The sequence below is a fragment of the Ascaphus truei genome, chromosome 2 (assembly GCF_040206685.1).
Source record: "Ascaphus truei isolate aAscTru1 chromosome 2, aAscTru1.hap1, whole genome shotgun sequence".
In the NCBI taxonomy this organism is placed as follows: domain Eukaryota; kingdom Metazoa; phylum Chordata; class Amphibia; order Anura; family Ascaphidae; genus Ascaphus; species Ascaphus truei.
Window position 1 is genome coordinate 469,935,749 of NC_134484.1, and position 27,697 is coordinate 469,963,445.

At 46.1% G+C, this 27,697-nt stretch overlaps 1 protein-coding gene across 1 annotated transcript in view; it reads left to right on the forward strand.

Annotated features, from left to right (window-relative positions):
- LOC142488345 (uncharacterized) overlaps positions 1-24,311 on the forward strand; it is a 46,763-nt gene extending 22,452 nt beyond the window's left edge. Inside the window, exons 3-5 of the mRNA XM_075588742.1 lie at positions 9,500-9,610; positions 10,402-10,503; positions 22,695-24,311. Of these exons, the coding sequence (XP_075444857.1) occupies positions 9,500-9,610; positions 10,402-10,503; positions 22,695-24,250 (1,769 nt within the window). The 3' untranslated portion in view covers positions 24,251-24,311. The remainder of the gene's footprint in view (positions 1-9,499; positions 9,611-10,401; positions 10,504-22,694) is intronic.
- Positions 24,312-27,697: the final 3,386 nt, after the last annotated feature.

Sequence of the window (27,697 nt, forward strand, 5' to 3'; positions counted from 1 at the left end):
TTGGGACTAGCTTTGGGGTTGGACGGGGTTTGGGGATAGGGCCGGACAGTTGGTATGTGCAGGGCTACGACCTGCTCCTCAGCACTACCTGGCTCAGCTCCGCCACAAAGTCTCTCCGCTTCAACGGTACCTGGACTCTTCACTCTCCGGATCGATCGCCCATTCTACCTCGCGGTAGGCGACCGGCTTCCGCTGCTCGATCGTAGAGGTGCGAGCATCTCCCACTTGATCCCGCTCGGGTCACCGGAAACGATCTCCGTGCACGCACGTGCCTCGCCGCCATCTTGGGTGGGGTCCCCAATTGAGACCTCTTCTTCCACAAGGACATCCGGCAATGCCCTGCTCCTGCGCGATCCCACCTGGGCCTGGCTCCACTCTTCCTTGATCACCACCCCCGGAGCCTGAGATAAGCACGGCTTTGACTTACTACTCCGTAGTGTCGGGGTGGATCGACCTCCATCCGAACCACTGGTCACCACGCCTGTGGGACTCCGCTGCTCGGGCTGCCATGGTACGGGCGACACTCGACTCCGTGTCTCCACACCACAAGGGATGGCCGCTCGCCGAAGCGTACCGCTGGTATGGTACTCCGGCAACAAATCTAGCACATCCGATAGCCTTGCGTACTCCTCGTCCGAGGACTCTAACTTCGCATTAGGTCGGGGCATTCCACTAGGTGATCGGCGGTGAGCCCCTCTCTTGTCACCCCGTCGGTGACTGTGCTTTTCCTTCTTGAGAACCCACACTGGTCCCTGTTCTTCGGGACCCGTGGTCTCTCTCCACAACGCACCAGGAAGCTCCGCCTCCAACATGGGGACATCTTCCTTTGTTTCTACAGCTTGCACCGGCACAAATGTCGGCATGGGCCATAGATACTGCAATCCACAATGAGGGCATCGGCAGCAGTGCCCACGGTTCCACCCGGCAGTCTGCACTGAAGGCAGAGACACGCCACAGTCTCTACACCCTCCACTCGGAGGATCAGAAAGCCTCCTGGAGCCGAGTAAGGGTGAGTAGTTATCAGAGGGTTCTGTTTAGCTTGTTCAGATTTGCAGGCCATGGTCACCAGTGGAGGCACTCTCACTAATGACCGGTACTGCTCGTTGGCTCCTCGCAACTGAAGTGCAGGGGCTGGTTTGGCAACCCCTCCTCCAGCTTTCTCCATCCGCATCCGGCAAAACTGTAAACCACCCCCCCACTGGTTGAAACTTGTCGGAGGTCTCATAGACTTGTAGACCCAGCACAGGGGCAGAGTGAGTCATAGTCCATGAGGGCGCGGCTCCAGCTTTCGCGCCACACTCCCCAACAGGGTGGGGTTTTCCCGTTGGCGCCACTTCTGGCCAACTTTCTGCAAGTTGCAAATTTGCAAGATTCTCTGCAACTGTCCCGCGCAGTGTCCCAGGAACGCGGGAATCGCCATCTTAGATTATACTGTCACTTTGCTTTGCGATTGAGGTAGCGTTTGATTGTTTGTACGTTGAATGACAAGCAAATCCATTACGTTCCTCCCACCTAACAATACTGTCGTCCTCGCTGTCCTCAGGGTTAATACCCCAAGGGCCTAAGCAGGACAAACACGGCGCAGCCACGGCTTTCACACCATTCCACAACAGGCTCACAAAAGTCTCTTCTGTAGCTTGTTCTTCATACTCGCGCAGAACAGGTGCGCTCTCTTCCTCGGCCTCTGTCCACTTCTTGGACCTTCTGCACCTTGCAGATCCTCCAATCTTGCGGTCTCCTTTCGGCCACTGAATATTGGATTTTTGTACATGGAGCTCCTCTCTGCGGGGCAGCTACCACATCGATACAATAAAAATGTCTTGTGCACCACCTTGTGTAAATAACGTAGATCTGACTCGTGTTTGCACTACCTCAGGCTAGGCTCACTCTTTCGGTGTCTACTGTATCTCCTTCCTCCCAGTCTGTGCTCCTCTTGGTAAGTGGTCTGGAATGAAGACTAGAGTACTCGGGCTCTTCCCAGCAGTACTTTGGGCGTCTACCTACTGTTGGCTAGCCTAGCGCGGACCCTTCCAGAATTCCTGCCCTAAGTTACCAGTTTATAACTTCAGGCGTCCCCCACCAGCGCTACCTCAAGGCGACTAGAACAGCAATAGCCCCCCTCTCAAGACCCACTAACCCCTTGTAGGATCCCAGGTTGTCTGTGCGGTCTGCAGCTCCAGCAGCTCCCCGACTACCCCTGGCTCCGTCACACGCAGCCCAAAGTGGCAGCAGACACTCTCCCTGTTTCCTAGTGTGCCTAGCAAAAGCCTGTCCTTTTGACAGGTCTCTCAGCAGCGCCTCCAAATGTAACGGGTATTCCCTTGCAGCTGACCCACCCAATCTCACATTGGCCCGTGTGGTCTAACCAGCCCCCATTACATGGTCGTGTCTGGTGGTGCACCTGTAGGCAACAGGTCTCCTGAGTCTCCCGCATGATGGTGTTAGGGGATGTCATTCAGACAGGCAGCTGAGGTAGTGGGTGCGAGTCCTACCTATATCATGTGCAGCGCCTCCACCTCATCAGGATCTGTGCTTCCGCAGGGAGATGGTCCTGGTGAGGAACTCCTTCTTGGTGGTGTCATCCACTGTTGAGTAACTTCACACTCACACAGTGGGGGTATCTTTGAATAGGGCATCTTTATTGATGGTATCGATATGATAGACTGCCCCTTGCAGCTGTCAGCTTTAGCCGCACATCTCTCCGTGCTGTCCCTTTGCCAGGTACACCCTTCCAATTGAAGTGGGATCCCCTCTCCCCGTAGGGAGATCACCCCTGTGCCAGGTCCCTGAACACAGTGTGGCCTTGACAGGCTTGATTTGGAAACCCGTGCCACTAGTTACAGCACTAGTGGGCACAAAGCTATCCTGCAATCCCTTTCACAGGAGCCAAAACACCTTAGCAACAACAACCTACCTTTGACAGTGTTGTGCCTTATATACCTCAGGGGGCAGGCACATCTCTGATGTCACTAACCAGGGACTCATATCATGCAGCCACTCCCATCCATACATAGGGCACCTCACCAGGGTGTGAGGGAAAACCTCCATAACTACTGCTGGCATTCCTGTACTTACTAGGGTTTACTGCCAGCAGAGAAGATGTCTGCAGTCCATTATTATGCATGGCTACAATTACAAAAAGGCTTCCAGGCTCATTGCTCTGAGAGGTGGATACTCTGAGATCTTCCAGCTAGTGCAGACCACAGAAGGACGGTTTATATGCAAATGTTTCCAGCTGTGTCCTACTGATTAGTTTGCAAGAAATTCCGATCTCAAAGAGCAACAAGCAAATCCTTCTACTGGAACAACCTACCGGAGACTCTCACAGCAACCACCAGTTTAAGTTCTTTCAAAACCAAAGCTGTCGCACATTTTAATCTGGTCTGTAACTGTTACATACACCTATAATATATATTATCTTTATTTGTACATGCAATGTCTTCTATATAATGTATACCCTTTTCACTTATGTAACCATGTATTATTTGTCATTTAACTCTGTGCCCAGGACATACTTGAAAACGAGATTTAACTCTCAATGTATTATTTCCTGGTAAAATATTTTATAAATAAATACTGACGGCTGTGATGCTGTATAAAGGCTTCATGCTCCAATTCTCTATTGCAATAAGGATCCTGTAACAGGGGAGTAATCCCTGTTCAAGTAATGTGCCTTTAATCTAGCAGTGTGGTGGTTAACTGCTGGTAGTCAATTAATAAACACCACCTGCCTGATTTAGATTGCTTACAAAAGCCTTTCTGTTGAGACAGGAAGTAACTCCTTAGCTCTGACGGAGAGCTGAATTTTGGAGACAAAGCAGTGTTCTTGAGTCTCCCAGGAGAGACTGACCAAGAGAACACACATCTCTGGAGCTGACCGGTCTTGAGCTCTGCCCAGCATAGCTGATTTCAAGACACCAAATAAGACTTCTAAGCCTGGATGCTGATTTTCTGTGCACGCACGGGTGCGGTTCCAGGAGAGCAGAGAAGCTTACTCTACAGCAGCTAAGAGATAAGACTTTCATTATTAAGAGACTGCTTATATCTGCTTATTTCATGCTATATGTTTTGGGGCTGCGAGACATGCTTTACTAAGGGAGATGTGAATTAATTGCATAGGATTTCACTAGAACTACTCCCAAGTGAATAGAAGCTTTGTTTCCCCCCCCCCCTGTGTTTGGATGGTTTCCTGATGAAAAGGAAAAGGCACAATAAAGCCTATTATAATTTCACCTTATAAAGTCTCCAATTGTGTACCTCTGTGAACGTCCGTCTACATATGGTGTCCGAAGTGGGACAAGAGGTGTCTTTGAATTTAAAAAGGACCGGAGATTTTTATGTGAAATCTTTTTTGTTATGCTTTTTGGCCTACAAACAGTCTGAGCAACTTAGAAAAAAAACAAAAAACCTCATGCAGCAGAGATCAGATTTAAAGGGATACACACCACTGAAACCACACTGCACTGAAACTTACAAAATCCCAGAAGAGACTGCTGAAGTAGCTAAACCTTATTTTGCCTATCACAAAGTGTAATATGGTCATTGAAATAGGGGTTTTGCCTTTCAGCCATAGTCAGGGTTCAAGAAGTGAGTCAGCCCTTAAAAAGGGATAGGTGTTTGTTGTTTTCAAAAGTTTCGCTGAAGCAGTGAATACAGATGGTGACCCACGAGTGGTACTGATTTTGCAAATAAAGGTTGCCACACCGCGTAGGGCTACCAGCTGTGAATGGAGTATATGCAGAAAAGTGTGAAAATTGATACAAGACTGTGCTGAAGCAGGGGAATTTTTAGCAAACAAATGCTGAGTGTAAAATTGCATTATAGGGGAAAATGTGATTTCTGAACTATGTAAAAGGTTTTTCAAAACCAATTGCTGAATGTTGAGTCACCCTGCCGGGAATGAAAGAAATAGTCCACTGCAAAGAATGTTTTTTTTCTGCAAGTAAAAAAGTCTGCCTATATATATCTTGGGAGCAAAACAGACACCCAAAGTGTGAAGTGTGAATGCCATAATACCCAAAGATGAGAATGAAAATTACTGAACTCAGGCAGAAAACCAAATTTTGTTGCTGAAGCGGAGAGATTGTACCTAGCAAGTAAATGGTGTAAAGCAAACAGAAGTTTTTTCCTAGCAACTACACATTCAGCATACCTAATGAGAGTTTACACCTAGCAAGTAAATGGTGTAAAGCAAATAGACTTTTTTACCTAGCAACTGCACATCTTGTATACCTGAGAAAATGCATGCACAGTACTGCTGATATTGTAAAACTTATCCAAGAAAGAAAAATTCTACAGAGATGCCTGTGAGAGCTACGACCTCTACAAGCAAAATATGCCCACCTGTAGGACTACCAGCAAATACAGTGGCAACAGCTGCAATAGCGCCTCCTGAGGTCAGGAAGAAAATTACACCTGATAGCCTAAAAATGGAGGACAAGATGCAGCGTTCCTGTAATGAGCCCTACCCCACGGAAGAGTGGCCCTTCCAGTCCGATGAGGAGGAAGACATCTCTTATGGGGAACCTGAACCGAGTCACACCCACAAAACACCCCAAGAATGGTGGGGGTGCCTGAACTCGGCAGAAACAGAAAAGACCGCTCCCTTTGATGACGAATATGATCAACAGGAGACAGAGCGGGAGCAGCAGATCACCCAATATTTCTGTCAGCTAAAGCAACTGCAAGAAAAGCCTGGCGTATATAATGAAGCTGCTAAAATTTCAAATGAAAATGGAGACCCCAATATCTCTGAAGGGACGGTATCATCCAAATCAAAAAGGCGGAAAATCAAAAAGAAAAGCAGTTCTTCACTTACCGTGGAAGGAACAGACACATCCGCAGATCCTGTAGAGGAAAAGGGGGACCGAGTTGCCCTGCAGCCTAGAGAAAATGGAGAATTCGTCCCGCGGGTAACCAATATCCAGAGGGCCCAAGGCAGAAGTCGTGTACCCCAAAGAAGTGTCTGTCCGGTGCCAACAGTGAGGAACCCTCAACCAACCATCCCAGGGAAGTGGAGCCGGAACCAGTGAGTGACGATCCCTTGACCAACCCTGAAGATGCCCTGAAAAATGCCAGGCATGACTGTAATATGCTCCGTGAACAATTGAAACAAAAGGAAGATGGTTACACAGAGCTACAGAAAAATAACGTGAGGCTACAAAAAGATGTGCTCACAATTTACTCTTTAGCCAGGACAGAATTGGACGATCTCAAGACTCGGCTAGATACTGCAAAGGCTACTATTTCCGCCATGGATGAAAGCAGAGCCAATCTGATAAAATGGTGGCTACGCTAAAGCGGAAGTATGAGGAGGCACTGAAGCAGATGACAGTCTTCCAGCAAGAAGTTCACACTCTTCGCATAGAGCTGAATGCCTCACAACAGGAGGTCAACAGTGTCCGGACAGAGGTGGACGTATCTCAGAAAGAGGTTCAGACACTCCGCAGAGCACTGGATGCCTCACATCATGAGACCAACAGCTGCCGCACAGACCTGGAAGTTTCCAGAAAGGAACTACACAGTCTCACTGAGGAGCTGGACATTGCTAAAGAAACTACTGTCAATCTTGATACAGATCTCAAAGTCTCTCAGAAGGAGCTTCAGACCCTCAACCTAGAGAAGGAAGTCTCACGCCAGGAGATTGTCATTCTCAAAGCAGATGTGCGTAAATGGAAAGAGGACTGCAAAGAGGCCCTGAAGAATACAGAGACTGAAAAAGGAGAAAATTCAAGATTAAAAAGAGAAAACTTAAAACTGAAAGAAGAAAATTTTCAGTTGACAGAAGAAGTCAAGGAAAAGTTTGAAGCAGAGCACCGACTGCAGAACCAACTGCAAGGTCTGCGTACACACCTCCAGTATGCTGAGGAGAAGCAGCAAACGCTGCAGGAAGAAAAGCTGCAGGCTGCTAAAGAAATTCAAGTGCTGCAGGAACGTCTGATGACCCAGTATGTCCCCGTAAAGTAGCATGAGAAACTGAAGGCTACCCTGAGCATCACCAAAGCAACGCTAAAAGCCAAGCTTAGAACCCAGGTGACGCGGCATAAAAGGGAGCACAAGAAGATCCAGAAACTGAAACAAGTAACTGTGGCCCAAGCAAAGAAGTTCATAGTGCTTCACAATGCAATAAAAATGTGGAGGCAAGCTCAGAGAAAGCAAATCATGCAGATAAATTCCCTGAGAAGAGACTTGCAGACGCACTCAAAAAACAGGGATCTCTCGCGGATGAGATTACAGTCCTACAAGGACAAGTATTGACCCTGACTAAGCATCAGTATCCCACAGCCTCAAAAACCCATGAAGACAAGGGTACAGTGAGAGCTGGGAACACCGCTCATCTGAAAGACAAGGTTTCAAATTTTGAACCCCCTAAACAAGCACTAGCAAAACCTTCAGCCACTCAGCAGGCAACAAAAGAAGCTACACGTGCGGAATTAAAACCAGAAGAATCCTTAGCTGATGAAGCTGAAAAGATGGGACATTCTCTGGAAGTGGGTGTGGAATTGCAACTTAATCTCAAAGAGGCTGAACTAGCAACCCCATTGAGTGAGAAAAGGGCTGTTTTTAAATGCTCTGCAACTGCTGCCATACAGTATGCCTACAATAAGACGAGCACCCGACGCAAGGGAAATCTCATGACCGCGCACGTAGAAAAAAGACTATACTTGGAAAAAGTCCCCCTCGAGCGACTGAGGGGTGCTGATCTCAAGCACCTTCAGGAGGAGACACGAATAAACTGGAGAAAGGGCTCCAATCCCAACAGGACTGAGGGTTCTCTTCCTCCATCCACTCTCATTCAAGTCACAGAGATATCTAGAATGAGAGTGGAAGGATGGGCTTTGGCGTGGCAAGCCCGAGCTTCCCACAAACAGGGGAGGTATGTAACAGGGGAGTAATGTGTATGTAACAGGGGAGTAATGTGTTCAAGTAATGTGCCTTTAATCTAGCAGTGTGGTGGTTAACTGCTGGTAGTCAATTAATAAACACCACCTGCCTGATTTAGATTGCTTACAAAAGCCTTTCTGTTGAGACAGGAAGTAACTCCTTGGCTCTGACTGAGAGCTCAATTTTGGAGACTGAGCAGTGTTCTTTAGTCTCCCAGGAGAGACTGACCAAGAGAACACACATCTCTGGAGCTGACCGGTCTTGAGCTATGCCCAGCATAGCTGATTGCAAGACACCAAATAAGACTTCTAAACCTGGATGCTGATTTTCTGTGCACGCACGAGTGCGGTTCCAGGAGAGCAGAGAAGCTTACTCTACAGCAGCTAACAGATAAGACTTTCATTATTAAGAGACTGCTTATGCTACTTATTTCATGCTATATGTTTTGGGGCTGCGAGACATGCTTTACTAAGGGAGATGTGAATTAATTGCATAGGATTTCACTAGAACTACTCCCAAGTGAATAGAAGCTTTGTTCCCCCCCCCCCCCTGTGTTTGGATGGTTTCCTGATGAAAAGGAAAAGGCACAATAAAGCCTATTATAATTTCACCTTATAAAGTCTCCAATTGTGTACCTCTGTGAACATCCGTCTACAGATCCCAACATCGTAATAAAGGAGCCGACACGTTTGGTTGGAAGAAAAAAGGTCACAGTTTTATTTTTAACCACATGTTAAAGAAAAACACAAAACTACCTGCCAGCCCTAATGCGTTAGGCCTGTGGCCTCAACGTAGCAAGTGGGGAAGGAGGGGGCAAAGGGGGAGATCCTTGCCCGGGTGCGCCCGCCAGCTGGCTGCCCAGGATACTTCGATCCAACTGTACGGCCAGCATCTTTCCCATGCTTTGATTGGGCATAGCAGGCCTTCACATGGCTGGCACAACAGTTCCACCACCCGGAGGACCCAGGGACCGGTTGAGCAAGCACTCTGGCCTCCCAGACACTGCTCTCTCTTTAACCTTCTAAAATCCTCATCATCCTTCCCTCAACCCCCTGCAGACAGCTGAAGTCAGCCCGGTCCGGCCGTCACAGCCTTTATGGAGCTGATGGACCATTCTGGGTCTCTGGCTAACCTTATCAGACTACTGCAGCTCAGGGAGGGTTTGTAGACTGGCACAAAGGGAAGGTCCTGTCACGAAGTGTCACATTGTAGGCTCCAAGTTTCCCACCATGTACATCATGTTGTGATTTGAGGAGGGTCAATAGGAGAAGTTAGAGAGGATGAGGCACAAATTGTAATGAGATGTATCAAACGCAATTAGGAAATGGAACAATGCATCAAAACTAACATATTGGCACATTTGCTACATTAATACATCTCCCCCTGTGAGTATTATTCTGCTGTTTGTTATTTCCCTGAGCAGGTTTGGTTAGTGGGTTACTATATGTATTACCACGTGTTTCCCATCTTTTTATGTATAGCAACACTTCCTAAGAAAGATTTGTTCCTTACTACATAAGGGAGGGATACAGTAAAGGGTTAATATCCCGGCTCCTCCCACTTCCCAGTCGCCCCTCACATTTACATGACTGCTTCTGTTTTTCCCTTTGGGCAGGTTCCCCAGTGGTTATATTGGAGAGATTGCAGAGTAACCCAGGGAAGAAAGACCTGAGTAATGGGGATTTACAGGGCACAGGAGGAGGAAAAGCCGTCCAACTTCAAATCAGTAAGTGACCAAAAATCCTCTATATGCAACAATGCCAATTTACTCCGTCAGCATGAGACTGTAACCAAGTCCTGTTTCTCCAAGTCTTTATTTTACATAGAAATGCAGGACTATTGGGAGTAAAAATGCACTGGGATTAGGGTTAGAAAACCAAGAATTGTCCAAAATCTCAAGAAAAATACAAAATGGCGTCCACTAATCGGATTTAATAAAGGATTTTATTAGTAGCCAAAAAAGAACCAATGTTTGGGCTGGTATCACAGGATGTCCCTGAGAGAGACTGATATCTGCGGAAATGTTGCTTCTTTTTTAAAATCCAATCAGTGAATATCAATTCATTAAAGTAAGTGAACGTTGCTATTATTTTTCTCCATTAGCACAAGGTTTTGAGTTGGAGGAAATTGAGAAGCACATCTGATAAATGTCAATTTATCAATTTCTGTATCTCTCATTTCCCCCATTTTGCCAGATCTGAGGTGGCACAAATGCGCTTTAGAGATTTACATTTAGGAAAGTTGACATGAGTTTTTTTTATGAATAAGTCCAACTGGACATGCTGTCTTCAGGACATACATGAAAACGAGAGGTAACTCTCAGTGTATTACTTCCTGGTAAAACATTTTTATAAATAAATAAACTGCTCATGGATGAAATAGGAAATATTAGATGTCCTGCAAAGTGTGCAAATCCTAACGGGAAGTCCATAGTATTTTCTGTTTAACTTTTGGTTTAATCCATTGCATTCAGTCACTTTGATTGAAATAGGATAATGTTTTCTGTCTTTTGTTTAGAGGACTGGCCCAACAAGGAGCAAAAGTGGAGCCGTGATGCTGCTGGATACAGTTTAATTCCATACGGATCAAAAATCACAAAAACAAACAAGAACTTGAGAGGTAAAAAAAAAATTCTAGAGGAAGCCTTGGTGTTCAGCAATAAATTTAGCAAACTCATTAGAATTGCGATCACAAAAAAATGACTCTACCTTTTTCCGTCTCTCACTCGACCTCCACCTCTCCCCTCCACGTCTCCCCTCCACCTCTCCCCTCCACCACTTTTCCTTATTCCCCACTCTTCGCCCTGTTTCCCGTTCTCCTCTCCCCATGTTCCTATCTTCCAGCTGATGCATATTTGGACAAAGTGGAAATTAGTTTTTTGAGTATTTTTTGAGATTGTTCGGGACTTGGCAAAATCTTTCAATATTTGCCAGTTTCACAAACTTGTGCGCAGGTTTTCAGGTCTCTGCTGATTACTTATCATGAGGGTGGAAGAAATGTAGAAACCAGTAGAGCGCCCACATATAATGTGAGAAACGCTAAAGGCCTTATGCTGCCAAAGTGGCCGTTCAGACATTTTGCAGCCAACATTTTCCATTGAAATGATGTGAGTGGCGGCTTCGGCAGAGATAGAATTACCCCCTAATTCTGATTCCCCTTCAAAATACTTATTGTGATTTTTTTTTTCTCTCATGAACCTGAATAACCAACATATAGCTTATGAAACACACAGTACTTAGATTGTAAGCTCCTTAGGGCAGGGACTTCGTTTCCTAATGTTACTTTGTCTGTAGGGCTTTCTCCTATGATGTCTCCTATTATTATTGTCACATGTATTACTCCTGTGCAGCGCTGTGTACATGGATGGTGCCAGAAAAATATATATATACATACATACATACAGGGGCGTAGCTTTAGCCCGGGAGCCCGCACTCTGGGGTGCTCGCTCCCCCCCTGTCAGCGGCCCTGCTGTCCATCTCTCTCTCTCTTCTCCCCCAGATAGAGGCAGGTGTGGGAGATAATGGTACGCGTTGGTGGCTGGCCGCCAGAGTGAAGCAGAGGAGGGGGGGGGTGTCGGGAGGAGGGGGGGTGGTGTGGATGCCGGTAGGAGGGGTGAGTGAGGAGCAAGCTGGGACTCGGAGGGCCGCGTGGGCTAGGCCCAAAAAACTGATTATGCCGTGGAGGGCGGGTGCGGAGGGCCGGTAGGTGTGGGGGCCTCGGGGGGGGAGGAAGTGGATGCCGGTGGAGGGGGATGGATGCCGGTGGTGGGGGTGGGAGGTAAGGAGCAGGCTGCGGCTGCACTCGGAGGGCCGCTGCTGGGGGACGTGTAGGGCTTCCGGCCACCTCTTCCTTCCCTCCCTCCTTCCTCCCTACCTCCCGATCGGGCGCGCGGCGGCCATTTTTTTTAAAATTAGCGCGACCCCGGTTCTAGCGCGGTCGGATCGGGTGGCCTCCGAGCACCGCGCTTTTTACGGGGTTGAGATATATATATATATATATATATTGTGTGGGGAAATGCTCGGCCTGAGATACTATCTTATACCCTCACAATACAGGACTGTGCCTGTGACAGGGATCTTCATTTAGGACTGATTACTCTTTGAAGCGCTATCTCCCCAGTGTGAGAAGTACTTATACTGATCGATCATTTAGTGACTTTGTCATTTCCTGACATCTATGGAGATGGGAAATTACATTGCTCTGTCTGATACCTGGAACTTCGTATACTATAAAGACGTCACGTCAAAATAAATGTATTGGATCCGTTGCGTGCGCTTATAGTAGGAGCGATGCGACGGCTTGGTCGCGATTGGGGAAGCTCTGCCACGCGATTGGCTGCTGTGGGTCAGGTCGTTGGCATGCCCCTATGCATCCTGGGGCTTGTAGTCCTTGGCAGACCTCTTTTCTGTTGGGGACACATGGGCGATCGCAACTGCGCATGTGCGAACCTATAATGGGCGCCGCTTCTCGTAAACCTCTGTGCATGCTCCCGCGCATGCGCAAACATCAACGCCAACCTCAATATGGCCGCCGCAACTCCTGAGGCTACGCTGCGCAGGCGCGAGCTTCCGCACAGGCGCGAACGCATACAAAATGGCGGCGTCTGGCTGCAGATACCGCCAGAAGCCCCCAGCGACGCGCTCTCCCACGCAGCTCAGGGGTACGCGCTACTCCGCGCAGGTGAGGGGGGCCAGCGGGAACCCTGTTACAATAGTATATAGAGGGTGGATATAAATAAAAAAGGGGGGAGCTAGGGATAAGGGGTGCGCTTAACACTCCACTGCTAGCATGTGTGGATACCCCAGGTGGCTGGTAGGGATGGATGTAAATACAATAGACTAAGAGCCTGGGTGATGACAGATAATAAATGATAAGATAGAATTACAATAGACCCAGAGATTAGATTTAGACTCGTTCTCCTAGGTATATTCTACCTGTAGATGACATGAACCATCTATAGCGATGATAACTAAACAATGGCTATATCTTACAGTGTGCTGAACCAACCTCACAGAGTTCACACTGATTAGTTAGAACATGACCATATTATACAATCAGTATATAATGCAAGATGTATATGTATATATATATATGTGTATATATGTATATATGTATCTCAAACTAAATACAAACAGCGCAACTTCAAACACTTATCTACAATATACGATTTAAAATGTATACCACACAGTGAGAGGTGTTAAACCTTACTATTAACTTTCCCTACACAGCCTGCTGCCAATTAGGTCCACAAGTGCCGTATGTAGAGAATTATCCAAAGAATAACCTAGGCGCAAAGCATGGGGAAAGGAGAGAAAGGGAGGGAGGGAGAGAGCAAAAAATATCATAGGGTAGTATGTCCAACCACAGATATTTTAATTTGGTGAGATATGCACTTACAGTGGGATAGATCTATATGAGCCTTTCGTCCACCCCTGGGACCTGGAACACAGCTTGGAGATGTAGATGCCAAAGAGGAGAAATTCTCCCCCACACTGACCAGTGCCGCAACAGGATCCTCTGAGAAGTTCTATGTTAACCTGGATAGATGACTCCCGTCTCAGAGAAGAAACCCCATTTGGGAAATTAGAGAGAAACACAATATAGTGTAAAATCATTTAATACAAAAATAAATAAAAATACCATCTAGGTATTGCACTCACATGCTGAAAGATATAATCACGCCTTTGAGTATCATACCTGAGTCTCTCACACTCAGTACTCTGGAGTCTGTTACCGGCGTTCACTCACAGTCACTTCCGCGTTCCGTCGCGTGATCTCGTAGCTGTGACGTCACCGCAATCTCGCGGGATCTCGGCTTTCAGCTCTCACAGGCTTTGGCTTCGTAGTTCACAGTTTAACGCTGTTCACTCTCTCAAAGGCAATCTGCCACTGTGCTTGCACTCACCCTACGCGTTTCTCCAGTGCGGCTTCGTCAGGGGTTGATATCCATTGCCTCTCCCTACCTGTTAGGTTCCAAGAGATGCTGAGGGTTCGTGTTGGTATGGGGAAACGGGATATATATATGTCATGTGAAAAAGAAAGCACACCCTCTTTGAATTCTATGGTTTTACATATCAGGACATAATAACAATCATCTGTTCCTTAGCAGGTCTTAAAATTAGGTAAATACAACCTCAGATGAACAACAACACATGACATATTACACGGTGTCATGATTTATGTAACAAAAATAAAGCCAAAATGGAGAAGCCATGTGTGAAAAACTAATTACACCTTATGATTCAATAGCTTGTAGAACCACCTTTAGCAGCAATAACTTGAAGTAATCGTTTTCTGTATGACTTTATCAGTCTCTCACATCGTTGTGGAGGAATTTTGGCCCACTCTTCTTTACAATGTTGCTTCAGTTCATTGAGGTTTGTGGACATTTGTTTATGCACATCTCTCTTAAGGTCCAGCCACAGCATTTCAATCGGGTTGAGGTCTGGACTGTGACTGGGCCATTGCAACACCTTGATTCTTTTCTTTTTTCAGCCATTCTGTTGTAGATTTGCTGGTGTGCTTGGGATCATTGTCCTGTTGCATGACCCAATTTTGGCCAAGTTTTAGCTGTCGGACAGATGGCCTCACATTTGACTCTAGAATACTTCAGAAGACAGAGGAGTTCATGGTCGACTCAATGACTGCAAGGTTCCCAGGTCCTGTGGCTGCAAAAACAAGCCCAAATGATCACCCCTCCTCCACCGTGCTTGACAGTTGGTATGAGGTGTTTGTGCTGATATGCTGTGTTTGGTTTTTGCCAAACATGGTCCTGTGCATTATGGCCAAACATCTCCACTTTGGTCTCGTCTGTCCAAAGGACATTGTTCCAGAAGTCTTGTGGTTTGTTCAGATGCAACTTTGCAAACCTAAGCCGTGCTGCCATGTTCTTTTTAGAGAGAAGAGGCTTTCTCCTGGCAACCCTTCCATACAAACCATACTTGTTCAGTCTTTTTCTAATTGTACTGTCACAAACTTTATCATTTAAAATGGTAACTAAGGCCTGTAGAGTCTGAGATGTAAATCTTGGGTATTTTGCAATTTCTCTGGGCATTGCACGGTCTGACCTTGGGGTGAATTTGCTGGGATGTCCACTCCTGGGAAGATTGGCAACTGTCTTGAATGTTTTCCACTTTTGAATAATCTTTCTCACTGTAGAATGATGGACTTTAAATTGTTTGGAAATGGCCTTATAACCCTTCCCAGATTGATGGGCAGCAACAATTGCTTCTCTAAGATCATTGCTGATGTCTTTGCTCCTTGGCATTGTGTTAACACACACCTGAATGCTCCAGACCAGCAAACTGTTAAAACTTTGGCTTTTTTAGAGGTGGTCACACTTGCTGATGATCAATTAATCAAGGATATTTGATTAGCAGCAGCTGTCTGCTACTTAGCATCTTAATTCCTATGTAAGCAATAAGGGTGTACAGTACTTAGTTTTTCACACATAGCTTCTCCATTTTGGCTTTATTTTTGTTAAATAAATCATGACACGATGTAATATGTCATATGTTGTTGTTCATCTGAGGTTGTATTTACCTAATTTTTAGACCTGCTAAGGAACAGATGATTGTTATTATGTCCTGATATGTAAAACCATGGAATTCAAAGAGGGTGTACTTTCTTTTTCACATGTGTGTATGTGTGTATGTATGCATGTGTATATGTATGTGTATATATATATACACATATATACACACACACACACACACACACACACACACACACACACATATATATACAGTGTTCGACAAATCACCCAAAAATCTACTCGCCGAACCAAAAAATCTACTCGCCACCTAGTCCCGCCCCCAACCCTAGTCCCGCCCCCAACCCCGCTTTAAAATTGTTACGCCGGTGCTGCCCGCAGACCAGACCCGTCCCCTGTGCTGAGGTGGGACGTAGGGATACACGCACCCGCAGCAAAGGGAGCGCGTCCGGAGTGTGGTGTTAGTGTTGCCAGGCCAGGAATAGTAAGGAAGACAATACTTGCCGGTACCGGTAGTAGAGGAGGAGTAGTTATTGCCGTTGCCAAGGTCAGGGATTGGAGAGTTGCGGAAGGTCGAAGGTATAAGCCGTGTGTCAGGGATGCCAGAAATCATGAAGTCCAAGTAGAGCCGAAGTCGAGAGCCAGAGGGAGTAGTCGTCCAATTCGCGTCAATACCTGAGGAGTCACTGAGAGAGTATTCAAATGCTTCCATACAGAGACTATGTCAAGCGACGAGTGATGGGAAGCACAGGCATAATAAAGTTGGGCAGGCCAATGGGAAGAGGGAGCAGGCCTGGAGGACTGCAAGGAGTCCTCCTTGATAGGAGGGAGGTGTTACAGCCCAGCTGAGTGTAGTCATTGATTTGCATGGAACTGTGTGATGCTTGGGGGTGACGCCTCACTGCAGGAGCAGTGGTTAAAAGTGCTCTGTTAGGCGTGTGCTCTGTAAGCTGGGAATGCATGCGCATAACGTCTGGGGCTGGCGTGCATGTGTGCGTGGATTCGGTGACTGACGCGCGTATGCGCATGGGGTCAGTGACAGACGCATGTGTGCGCATAGAGCGCGGAGCCGGAGACTCACGCAGAGGCTGCGGTTCAACAGGCACCTCTTCGGTTGGTGCAATCCTGTGATGGCGAGGAGCCTGAGTGTCAGTGTCAGACAACGGAGGTATGTGGAAATTGCGCTGCAGACGCTTGGACGCCTGAGTACCGACGGGGGGTGAGCACTGATGGTGCTGACGGTGCTGAGACACCAGATTCCTTACAAAAATAAAATATATAAATAAAATACATTTAATAAATTCCTAGTCAGAACAACATTCGTTTTTGACATAAATGTATTTATTGTATTACATTATACTACAATTAGTCCTTGTTACGTGTGTGTGTGTGTGTGTAAATGTCGAATCTTGAAATAAAAGCCAGGTGTGAATGACTAGTTTCCTGAACCCCTTAACCAGTGTCTGGACGTCCCCGCTTCACAATATCTAAAGCAGCAATCCCGCCTGGGATCTTACCTGATCCGCAGTCCCTCAATGTCCAGGTTCCCTCATTAGCGCAATTTATACATTGGAGGGGAGGTGTTCCCTACCTGTCTTCTGGGTTAGGGGGGGTTCCGATGTCTTCCGTGTGAAGCTTGAGTCAGATCTGGAAGAAAGCAGTATAGGTTATTTCGGTGTAGTATAGGGCAGTTAAGATATATAGGGTAAATAAGAGATCCAGAGTGTGAGACAGACATAGAATGTGGGTGAGAGACACAGAGAGAGGGTGAGAGAGAGGGAGAGGGTGAGAGAGAGGGAGAGGGCGAGAGAGGGAGAGGGCGAGAGAGGGCGAGGGCGAGAGAGGGAGAAGGTGAGAGAGGGAGAGGGCGAGAGAGGGAGAGGGCGAGAGAGGGAGAGGACGAGAGAGGGAGAGGACGAGAGAGGGAGAGGACGAGAGAGGGAGAGGACGAGAGAGGGAGAGGACGAGAGAGGGAGAGGACGAGAGAGGGAGAGGACGAGAGAGGGAGAGGACGAGAGAGGGAGAGGACGAGAGAGGGAGAGGACGAGAGAGGGAGAGGACGAGAGAGGGAGAGGACGAGAGAGGGAGAGGACGAGAGAGGGAGAGGACGAGAGAGGGAGAGGGCGAGAGAGGGAGAGGGCGAGAGGCAGAGAGGCAGAGAGAGAGGGCGAGAGGCAGAGAGAGAGGGCGAGAGGCAGAGGGCGAGAGACTGGGGGGTGATTGGGAGGACGGGGAGATTGGGTGGGGTGACGGGGAGATTGGGTGGGGTGACGGGGTGATTGGGTGACGGGGTGATTGGGTGACGGGGTGATTGGGTGACGGGGTGATTGGGTGACGGGGTGATTGGGTGACGGGGTGATTGGGTGACGGGGTGATTGGGTGACGGGGTGATTGGGTGACGGGGTGATTGGGTGACGGGGTGATGGGGTGACGGGGTGATGGGGTGACGGGGTGTTGTGATTGGGTGGGGGAGGGATGATTGGGTGGGGGGGAGGGGTGATTGGGTGACACTTCTGGTATCACACACACACCACACACACACACTCCCATACACACACACACACACACACACACACACACACACACACACACACACACACACACACACACACACACACACACACACACACACTCTCCCATGCACATTCTCCCATGCACACACTCTCCCATGCACACACACACACTCTCCCATGCACACACACACATTCTCCTATGCACACACTCTCCCATGCACACACACACACACTCTCCCATGCACACACACACACAGGACAGGGGGAAGAAGAGAGGAAAGGCCGCGCGACCGAGCACCACCACCACCACTGCCCCGCTCTCCCCCCCGTGACCATCTCCCGCCCTGCACGGGCAGCCACGGGACTGTGGGGAAGCGGAGACCAAGGGGGTAAGGGGCACACACCCTTGCTACCATCTCCCGCCCCGCGCGGGGATCAGGGTCAAGCGGGAAGTGGGAACATCTCCGCGCGGGAAGCCGGGGTAAGCGGGGACCGGGGAGAGAAGGGGGGAACACCCTCGCTACCATCTCCCGCCACGCGCGGGAAGCGGGGAGTAAGGGGGAACACCTTGGCTTGCAGGGAAGGAGCAGAGGGCGCCCGCAGGATGGAAGATTAGAGTACTTACTCTCCAACATATCTCCGGCCAGAAAGAATGGCCGCTCGTTGGGGTCGGGCTCATATAGAGCCTGGCCGTGCACCTACAAAGCCTGGGAGCGCACGCCAATGAGCTGTCAGGTAGGGGGAGTTTTTTTTTGTTTTTTTTCAGCGCGAGCAGGGAAAATTTTAAAAAACAAACACGTGTGCAGCTTGGGCCAATATGAGCTCGCCCAGATGTTAAATCCACTCGCCCCGGGCGTGCAAATGTATAGGATTGTCGAACACTGTGTATATATATATATACTAGTGATGACGAACGACCTCTGTGGGACTACAGAAGGTTGTAAACACCACCATTCCCTATTTGGGATAATCTTCTCTTAGTTACTATAGTTCAGTGCGTCCAATCCACATAAAATTTGCTGTTCAACGTAAGCTGCCCCAAGACCTCGGATAACCAATCCTGAATGAAGAACAAGAAGAAACACAAAAACAAGGGTGCTGTCTGTAGCAAATATATATTATAGGACTGAATGCAATGCTCAATATTATACTATATTGATGTCAACAAGATAAATGAATAACAAAATACTATTGCCTGAGTCTGTGGTAGCCTTCTCTGCCCATCAGAGAGATGGCGTGGGCTGCTTGTTGGAGCGCGGGTTGGTGTCTTCCTCTGGTTCACCGCAGCTGCAGACTTTTCAGGACCCGATTAGGCTTCTGCACTGCGTACTCCGTCCGCCTCGCTCGTCCCTCGGGTGGTGAGCGCTGCTTACCGGAGATCCACTCCTGCAGTTGCTGGCGTCCTCGCTACTTCCTGCTTCCTCTCTGCTGACGTGCTTCCGGTGTTCCGATTAAGGGTTTCCCTTACTGCCGGGAACTACTCCGCGCTCCTCACTCGACACTATTATCTCTGAGTTAGTAAATATCAATGGAATCGTGACTAGACCTGCTGTTAGTGTCTGCAAACTTGCTCAGGTCAATGATTCATACGCTTTAATATGTGCATCAATACAATCCACACAAGAAGTAATTAGCTACGTTGCCGATCAATCTGTTATCCTGTGATCAATCTATTTCTAAAAAAAAATGCAACAAGTATTTTTTCATAGTACAGAACTAATTTATTAAAAAAAAACACGTGTAGAATATCACTTGGTCTGCAGCTTCAATATACAAAAAGTACAGCGTGTAGATTACAGAAAAATATTATTACAAGAACATACAGTATACAAATGCAGACCGTTTCTTCAAAAAAGGATAAACAAAGAATTCCTATACGTTACCACAGAACATGTAACGGGTTCTTCCCAGAGAGGTCACTGGACTATGAAAGATGAGAAATCACGTGTCTGATCCCAAAACACACCTCTGTTGAATTCTGATTCCATAACTCAATTCCTAAAATCCATATGCCCCTCTTCTGGGCGTGTTCTCAACCCACCCCTTTCATCCATCGCTCTGGATGTCATTTTTATGACTTAAGAGAAAAAAACATTTCTTTTAAATGTAGCCCTTTTTCTGACACGCTAAAGCGACTACGGGTAACTGCACGCACGTGCGGCTCCAGGAGATATGAGCCTCCGCTAGCTGGGAGCCTGGGGTAACACTTATAGCGCAGCGCCTCCACTTACCCAGGATCCCCGTGATGTGAGATTCCCCATGGCAAGAAACATATACACACACATGTATGATGCAACCAACTTTACTATATGCACAATAACCTTAGCACTCTATCATATTAATACACACGCAGCATATAACCCAACACATATCCTATAATGCAATATAACTTTAACGCAGCTAAATGCTAATGTCCTTATACCTTGAGTGGCTCGGCCACGCTCTTAATGAGTATTGTCCTGTACAGTAGTGGCTCAGCCACGCTCTTAATGAGTATTGTCCTGTACAGTAGTGGCTCAGCCACGCTCTTAATGAGTATGTCCGGGTCCCGCCACCGCGTGCCCCACACACCGTGTCCTTGCGCTAGTAGTTAGAATAACTCAGTGTATTAGGTCTTTGGTCACTCACTAGTGTCCTCAAAGAGTACACCTAAGGTGGGATCAGCGCCTGTTGACTGGTGTTGGTGCACTTTACGTAAATACCTTCCGGTCACGGCGGTGACCGGTAATGCTTCGAAAAGGATCAGCCGAATCCTTGCTTGTCTTTGATGTCGCACTGTGCAGCTGTCTGGTCCCAAACAGCTCTCCAGCAAACCTGCTCCGCACGCTTGTCCCTAACTGTCTACACAGTAAGGTGACTGATTGCTACCACTATGGGCGTCCCTGCAGCACAGCAACCTACTGTGACTCTGGGGTTTCCTTTAAGGGCCTGCGGGGTAAAGCTAGCCTATGCAGGCGGGTCACAGACCCCTGCACGCATACACCCTCCTCCTTTACCTTCCAGAACCCCTCTGTCTAGCGTGACCTCTCCCCCACGCTTCCCTTTCCTGTCCCTGTCATCCTAGCCTTCTGATTGGTTCTTCACATCAGGTGACTGCCCAGGAGCTCATGGGAATTGTAGTTTCTCCACGGAGCCTCTCTGCCTAATCTGCATAGACACACAGCTCAGCTATTGCATCACACTGCCTGTCTCACTCTGCTAGGGCACACTGCAACACTGTTGCAAACACTCCACAAGCTTCTCACTGAAAAGAGGCAGCACAACAACAGGACACACACTGAACACACATATGAGGTTCCTACCACATCCTTACATTAACTTTTAAACATTTCTTTTTTTTTTTGTATCAATCTTTTTTATTGGCATTGACATTTACACGTATAGGTACATTTTTGTCAATAACATATAACTGTTTAACTTTGTACTGAGTGGATATTGGCCAACTTGTTGTTTTGAGCTTTGAGGGTAAGGGTAGCGATGTGGGTGGGTGTGGTGGGGGTGGAGGATAGGGGATTGGTAGACAAACAGAGGGGGGATGGGTGGGGGTGGAGGGGGGTTCCCCCGAGGTTCGTCCAGTCCTCCCACCTTTGGGTTTAAACATTTCTTTTAAACTTTGCCTCAATACTGATCCTTACAAAAAGTTTGAAAGGGTGTAGCCTGCGTTTAAGGTTTTAACAAATACCAAAGAAGATGTGACATTTCCTGAAACATTGTCCTTAGTTCTTCATGTATTATGTATTATTGTCAAAAGGTTTTGATAAAGACTCATTTAAATCCATGTTTGGACAATGTATTCTTTATTTAAAGCTATGGATTGGTTGGGTCATTTTGACAGCAGTTTTAGACTCAAAAATATTATTTTCTGTTATTTTTCATAACAATAATGTACCCCGTATTTACCCAGTCGTAACACAGTCTGACGTATGTCTTATATTTGACATAACATTCTAAAGCTATTAATCAAGCTCCAATGAGGATGCTCTGGAATTAAACTGAAAGTAGCAATGTCAGCTGGTATTACTGGTGAACACTAGAAACAAGGTGTACATGTCTTTTCAAGATAGCTTGTTATCTGTTAAAGAAGACCTTGTCTATTTTTACATAGCTGGGGCCTTCAGCTGTGGCTTGTTAACTTGTCTTGTAAGATGTTTGTTTTAAGTTAAGGAGTCTTGCTGAGTACAAAACAGGTACAAAGTTCAATCTTCTAAAAAAAAAACTAAATTGAACTGGAACTTGCCGCTTCACAAAATGAAGGACAGACAACATGGAGGACAGACTAGTGATTTTAACCCTTTCAAAAAATGTACCTCGTATTAACCCCAGTCGTAACATAATCTGACATATGTTTTATATTTGACATAACTATCTAAAGCAATGAGGATGCTCTAGAATTAAACTGATTCTAAGAAAGTCATTTCAAACACGAGTGAGTTTAATTTTAATATCAATATATTAAAGTAAGGGAATTTCGCTCTTATTTTGCTCCGTTTGAACAAGCTTTCGAGTTGGAGGGAATTGAGAAGCACATATGATAATTGTCAATTTACCAATTTCTGTATTTATCATTTCCCCATTTTGCCAGATCTGAGGTGGCACAAATCAACTTTAAAGATTTAAATTAAGGAAACTAGTTTTATGAATATTTCCCAGGACTTAATGGAGGAAATAGGAAATAATAGATGTCCTACAAAGTGTGCATATCCTAAAGGGAAGTCCGTAGTATTTTCTGCGTAACTTTTGGTTAAATCAGCATTCAGTCATTTTTTATAAAATGGAATAATGTTTTCTGTCTTTGGTTTTAATAGTAGACGGGCCAAATACGGAGCAAAGGTGGAGCCGTGATGCTGCTGGATACTGTTTAATTCCATATGGATCAGAAATTATAAAAGCTAACAAGAACTCGAGAGGTAAAGAGTCTAGAGGAAGCCTGCATATTCAAGAAAACCCCAACCAGGTGGGATCCTGTGGGCTGGGAAGATTAATTGAATTTGGCACAAGATCCAACCAACAAAGACAACTTCTAGTGCATCCGCAATCTCACACAGACGAGAGGTCTTCTGCTCATACTGAGTCTGGGAAACAAGCTACAGACAGGGGAACCTTAAAGACCCAGTTAAGGGCACATGAGAAACAAAAGTTGCACCGTTGTACAGAAGAAAAAAAATTCACTTCCACGCACCATTTAAAAAATCACATCAGGTCTCCTACAAAAAGAAAGCTGCCGGTTGCCATGAAGATCACTAAAGGTTTTTTACACGGTGGAAACCCGAAAACCCTTCAGAAAACTCACCCAAAGAAAAAGCTGGTAAGAAGTGCAAAACGCAATGTGTTTCTAAAATCCCACCGGATTGTGAAACCTTTTGTCTGTTCTGAGTGTGGTAAATCCTTCGACCAGCAGGCAAAGCTTCATTCACACCAACGGGTTCACACTGGGGTGAAGCCTTATGTCTGTGCTGATTGTGGGAAGAGCTTCTCCGGCCGGGGAAACTTCTATCAACATTGTCATCGCCACACTGGGAAGAAGCCTTGTGTCTGTAAAGAGTGTGGCAAAAGCTTCTCAATGAATTATGAACTCCACAGACACCAACGGATCCACACTGGGGAGAAACCTTTTGTTTGTACTGAGTGTGGGAGACGGTTTAGTCACAGGGGGAACCTCCAAACACACCAGCGGATTCACACAGGGGAGAAACCTTTTACCTGTACAGAGTGTGGAAAAGGCTTCCAGCTAAAGGTTCACCTCACATTACACCAGCGAGCCCACACTGGGAGTAAACCTTTTGCTTGTACGGAGTGTGGGAGCCAGTTCAGTCACAAGCACAGTCTCCGGCAGCATCAGTTAATTCACACAGGAGAGAGGCCTTTTGTCTGTACTGAGTGTGGGAAAAGCTACAGAGAGAAGAGGAGCCTCAATTCTCACTATCTTATTCACACTGGGCAGACACCATTTGCATGTACAGAGTGTGGAAAAACCTTTCTGTCAAAGAGGGGCCTCCGCTCACATCAGCTAACACACACTGGGGTGAAGCCTTTTGCCTGTAATGAGTGTGGGAAACGCTTTTTAATGAAGTGGAACCTACATACTCACCAACGGCTTCATACGGGGGAAAAGCCATTTTCCTGTTCACACTGCGGGAAACGGTTTAGTAAGGAGAACTCTCTCTCTAATCATAAAAGGATTCACACTGGGGAGAAGCCTTTTGTCTGTACAGAATGTGGCAAATGTTTCCGTTTGAAGGACATGCTTTGTATACATCATCGTATCCACACAGGAGAGAAGCCTTTTGAGTGCAAGGACTGTGGGAAATGCTATAAGTCTAATAGTCATCTTTGGAGACATAAATTTATACACAGAGATTAGTATTTTATCTGCCCTTGAATGATAAAGCTTCATAAAGAGAATTTTCCCTGAAATATTACTATTTGTTTATAAATCTATGTAATAGTTCCCAGCACTCAGTATGAAAAACCAGACACAAGCGTCAATATGTGAATGAGAATGGTATATTCAAGAGTAATACAAATCAAAAGCCAACCCTAAAGGGGGCTAGGTAGGAATTTAGCATTGAACTAATGAGTAAAAAATGGAGAGGGGGAGGGGAATGGAGGGAATACACAGGGAATAAAACAGAGTAAAAAACAAGTATAGGGTGCTTATTTTTTACTCTTGAATACACCATTCTCATTCACATATTGACGCTTGTGTCTGTTTTTTCATTCTGAGTGCTGGGAACCATTATATAGATTTATTGGTTATTGTTTTGAGGGGGTTAGGGGTCCCTCTCTGTTCCCTTGCACCACAACATTTACTTTCTTATTGTTTCACATAATTTGTGGTGGAGTGCCGCCTTCCTCACATACTTTTTGTATTACTATATTTATTGTATGTCTTTATTTGTATAGCGCCATTAATGTACATAGCGCTTCACAGTAGTAATACACGTGATAATCATATACATAATAAATATAAATAACAGGTCATGGGAATAAGTGCTTCTGACAAACGTAACATTTAGGAAGAGGAGTCCCTGCTCCGAGGAGCTTACAATCTAATTGGTATGTAGCAGGAATGTACAGAAACAGTAGGAGGGTATTTTGGTGCTTCTGCAGCGATAAGCTTTATGTATCATGTTTCTAGTAATATCTACGGTGCTACTTATATGCTTCTTTAAGCAAGTGTGTCTTAAGGTGGGTCTTAAAGGTGGATAGAGAGGGTGCTAGTTGAATATTGAGGGGCAGGGCATTCCAGACGTGTGGGGCAGTCAGTGAGAAAGGTTTAAGGCGGGAGAGGGCTTTAAACACAAAGGGGTTGAGGGAAGACATCCTTGAGCAGAACGCAAGAGTCGGGATGGTGCATAGCGAGAAATTAGGGATGAGATGTAAGTAGGGGCAGAAGAGTATAAAGCTTTAAAAGTGAGGAAGATAATTGCATGTGTGATACGGGAGACAGGTGAGAGGCAGTAAGGGCCGGCCAGCATGTGGTTACAGTGGAAGAGGGGGTTTGGCCCGGGATTAAAGGGGTTACACCCCATTTTGTCACCCCCTACTTTCACCTGGGAAGCAAGGAGTTAACTGGACTGTGGTCCAGTAATGTGTTTTTACCTTGCTTCAGAATCCTAATGTATATTCCCCTGTAAAAATGTATTGTTTCTGTTCCAGTGTTTGCACCAACACATACACTGGGATTGATGCGGGAGGCTTAAGGGGTTAATGAGCTGCAGTTTAGGAAAATACAAATATGTGTGGTGTCTTTTCAGAAATATCTGGGCTTCATCAGGCTTGATCGAAGTTGGATGTGAAAAGTACAGAGGGGGTTTAGTGTACCGTATGTTAATACCTAATTGGCAGGCCAAGAGTATATTGCTGGTAGAGACAGCTAGGACCCAGGTCTGGGGCATTGGGTGTGAAATATAGCACCTGTGACAAATGTTCACTACACACAGGCCCAGCTTCAAAGGATTTCTTGACAAGGGGTTATGGGGGCCAGGTGTGCGGTTACACAAGGAGATATCAGAATGAGTGACCTTATTAAATATAAGAATACCCTGAGATGTCCTCGGCTGAACATGCTAAAAATTACATATGTGTAACCGGGGGACCAAGCCGCAACTAACGATTACAGACACATGATGTCTAGTAGGTCCTAAGACTTGTGTAAATAGGTGAACAAAAAGGCGCGTACAGCTATATATGAAGTGAATAAATAATAATACTGGTGTAAATGATAAAATAAATATAAGTGATGACCAAAAAACCACAGCTCAAACCTCACTGGTGGGACCTGTTTCACGGGTTCCAAAGTTTAGAAGTATCTCAGAACATCCAGGGGGAGCATATAATGGGTTGAGAAAACAAAACAAGATACACAAATATAAGTGCAGACGTAATGCAATCAGTGAATAAATGTGGCAGTGTCTTGGCTCATATAGCTGTACTACTCACAGGACTAAAGTGTATATATAAGCAGTTGGCAAATAGGGTTGCCACCCTTGATGGTATAAAGGCACCGGACCCCCTATCGATACTCCGTCAGCATAAACCGCATGTATAAAGAGAGAGAAAACTACATAGTGCGATCAATAATATAAACTTTATAAAAAATGAATGGGTAAAAAATGCGCACTTACAATGTGCTAATATAATAAAAGCATTGGTCACAAATTGTGAGTAGGAGTTGTCCCGAGCAGCTCACCGCCTCCCTGGGTCATCAGGCTGAATGCCACGGCACTGTATCCACGATCGGAGCCTCCCTCTGTGCGCCCGTCTGATCCTCTGACGTCACGGCTGCAGGTTAGGTTCAGCTACGGGTCGCCTCCACGACCAAAATAGGTCTGCTGGTTTCCTCTACGCGTTTCGCCCAGCACCAGAAACTGTTCACGGCTTCGTCAGGAGGGAGGCTCCGATCGTGGATACAGTGCCGTGGCATTCAGCCTGATGACCCAGGGAGGCGGTGAGCTGCTCGGGACAACTCCTACTCACAATTTGTGACCAATGCTTTTATTATATTAGCACATTGTAAGTGCGCATTTTTTACCCATTCATTTTTTATAAAGTTTATATTATTGATCGCACTATGTAGTTTTCTCTCTCTTTATACATGCGGTTTATGCTGACGGAGTATCGATAGGGGGTCCGGTGCCTTTATACCATCAAGGGTGGCAACCCTATTTGCCAACTACTTATATATACACTTTAGTCCTGTGAGTAGTACAGCTATATGAGCCAAGACACTGCCACATTTATTCACTGATTGCATTACGTCTGCACTTATATTTGTGTATCTTGTTTTGTTTTCTCAACCCATTATATGCTCCCCCTGGATGTTCTGAGATAGTAGGTCCTAAGAGACAGATATTAATATCTCTCTTAATTTTAGTATTACACGGTAATATTTAGTCTTATTGGGAGCGTCATGCGTGCCGGAATGTATTAATATGTCTCGCGTGCCAGTAACTACTACTAAACTGAAGTTATGAAGTTATTTAGATAGGAAAAGCAGTTTTTAAACGTCCTTGGGTGGGAGGAGTTTTACTCTGGGGAAAACTGTCAACCTCACCACTGATTTATGAGAGGGGCTGGGTTTAGGTTGTGTTCAATGGGAAATAATTGTATATAAACAAGACCCAGCCTATGGCTATTGTTTTATGTCTTTCGTGTCTTGGGATTATGAAGATTGCTGTATGAACTGCCAGTCTAGATTTGCTGTTTCATCATTCCATCTTAAGTAAGTGTCATATTTTGTTTATTTGTACTATCTTGTTGTGTTCACCTTTTTCAAGGAATAAATTATATTTTATCATATCTAAGC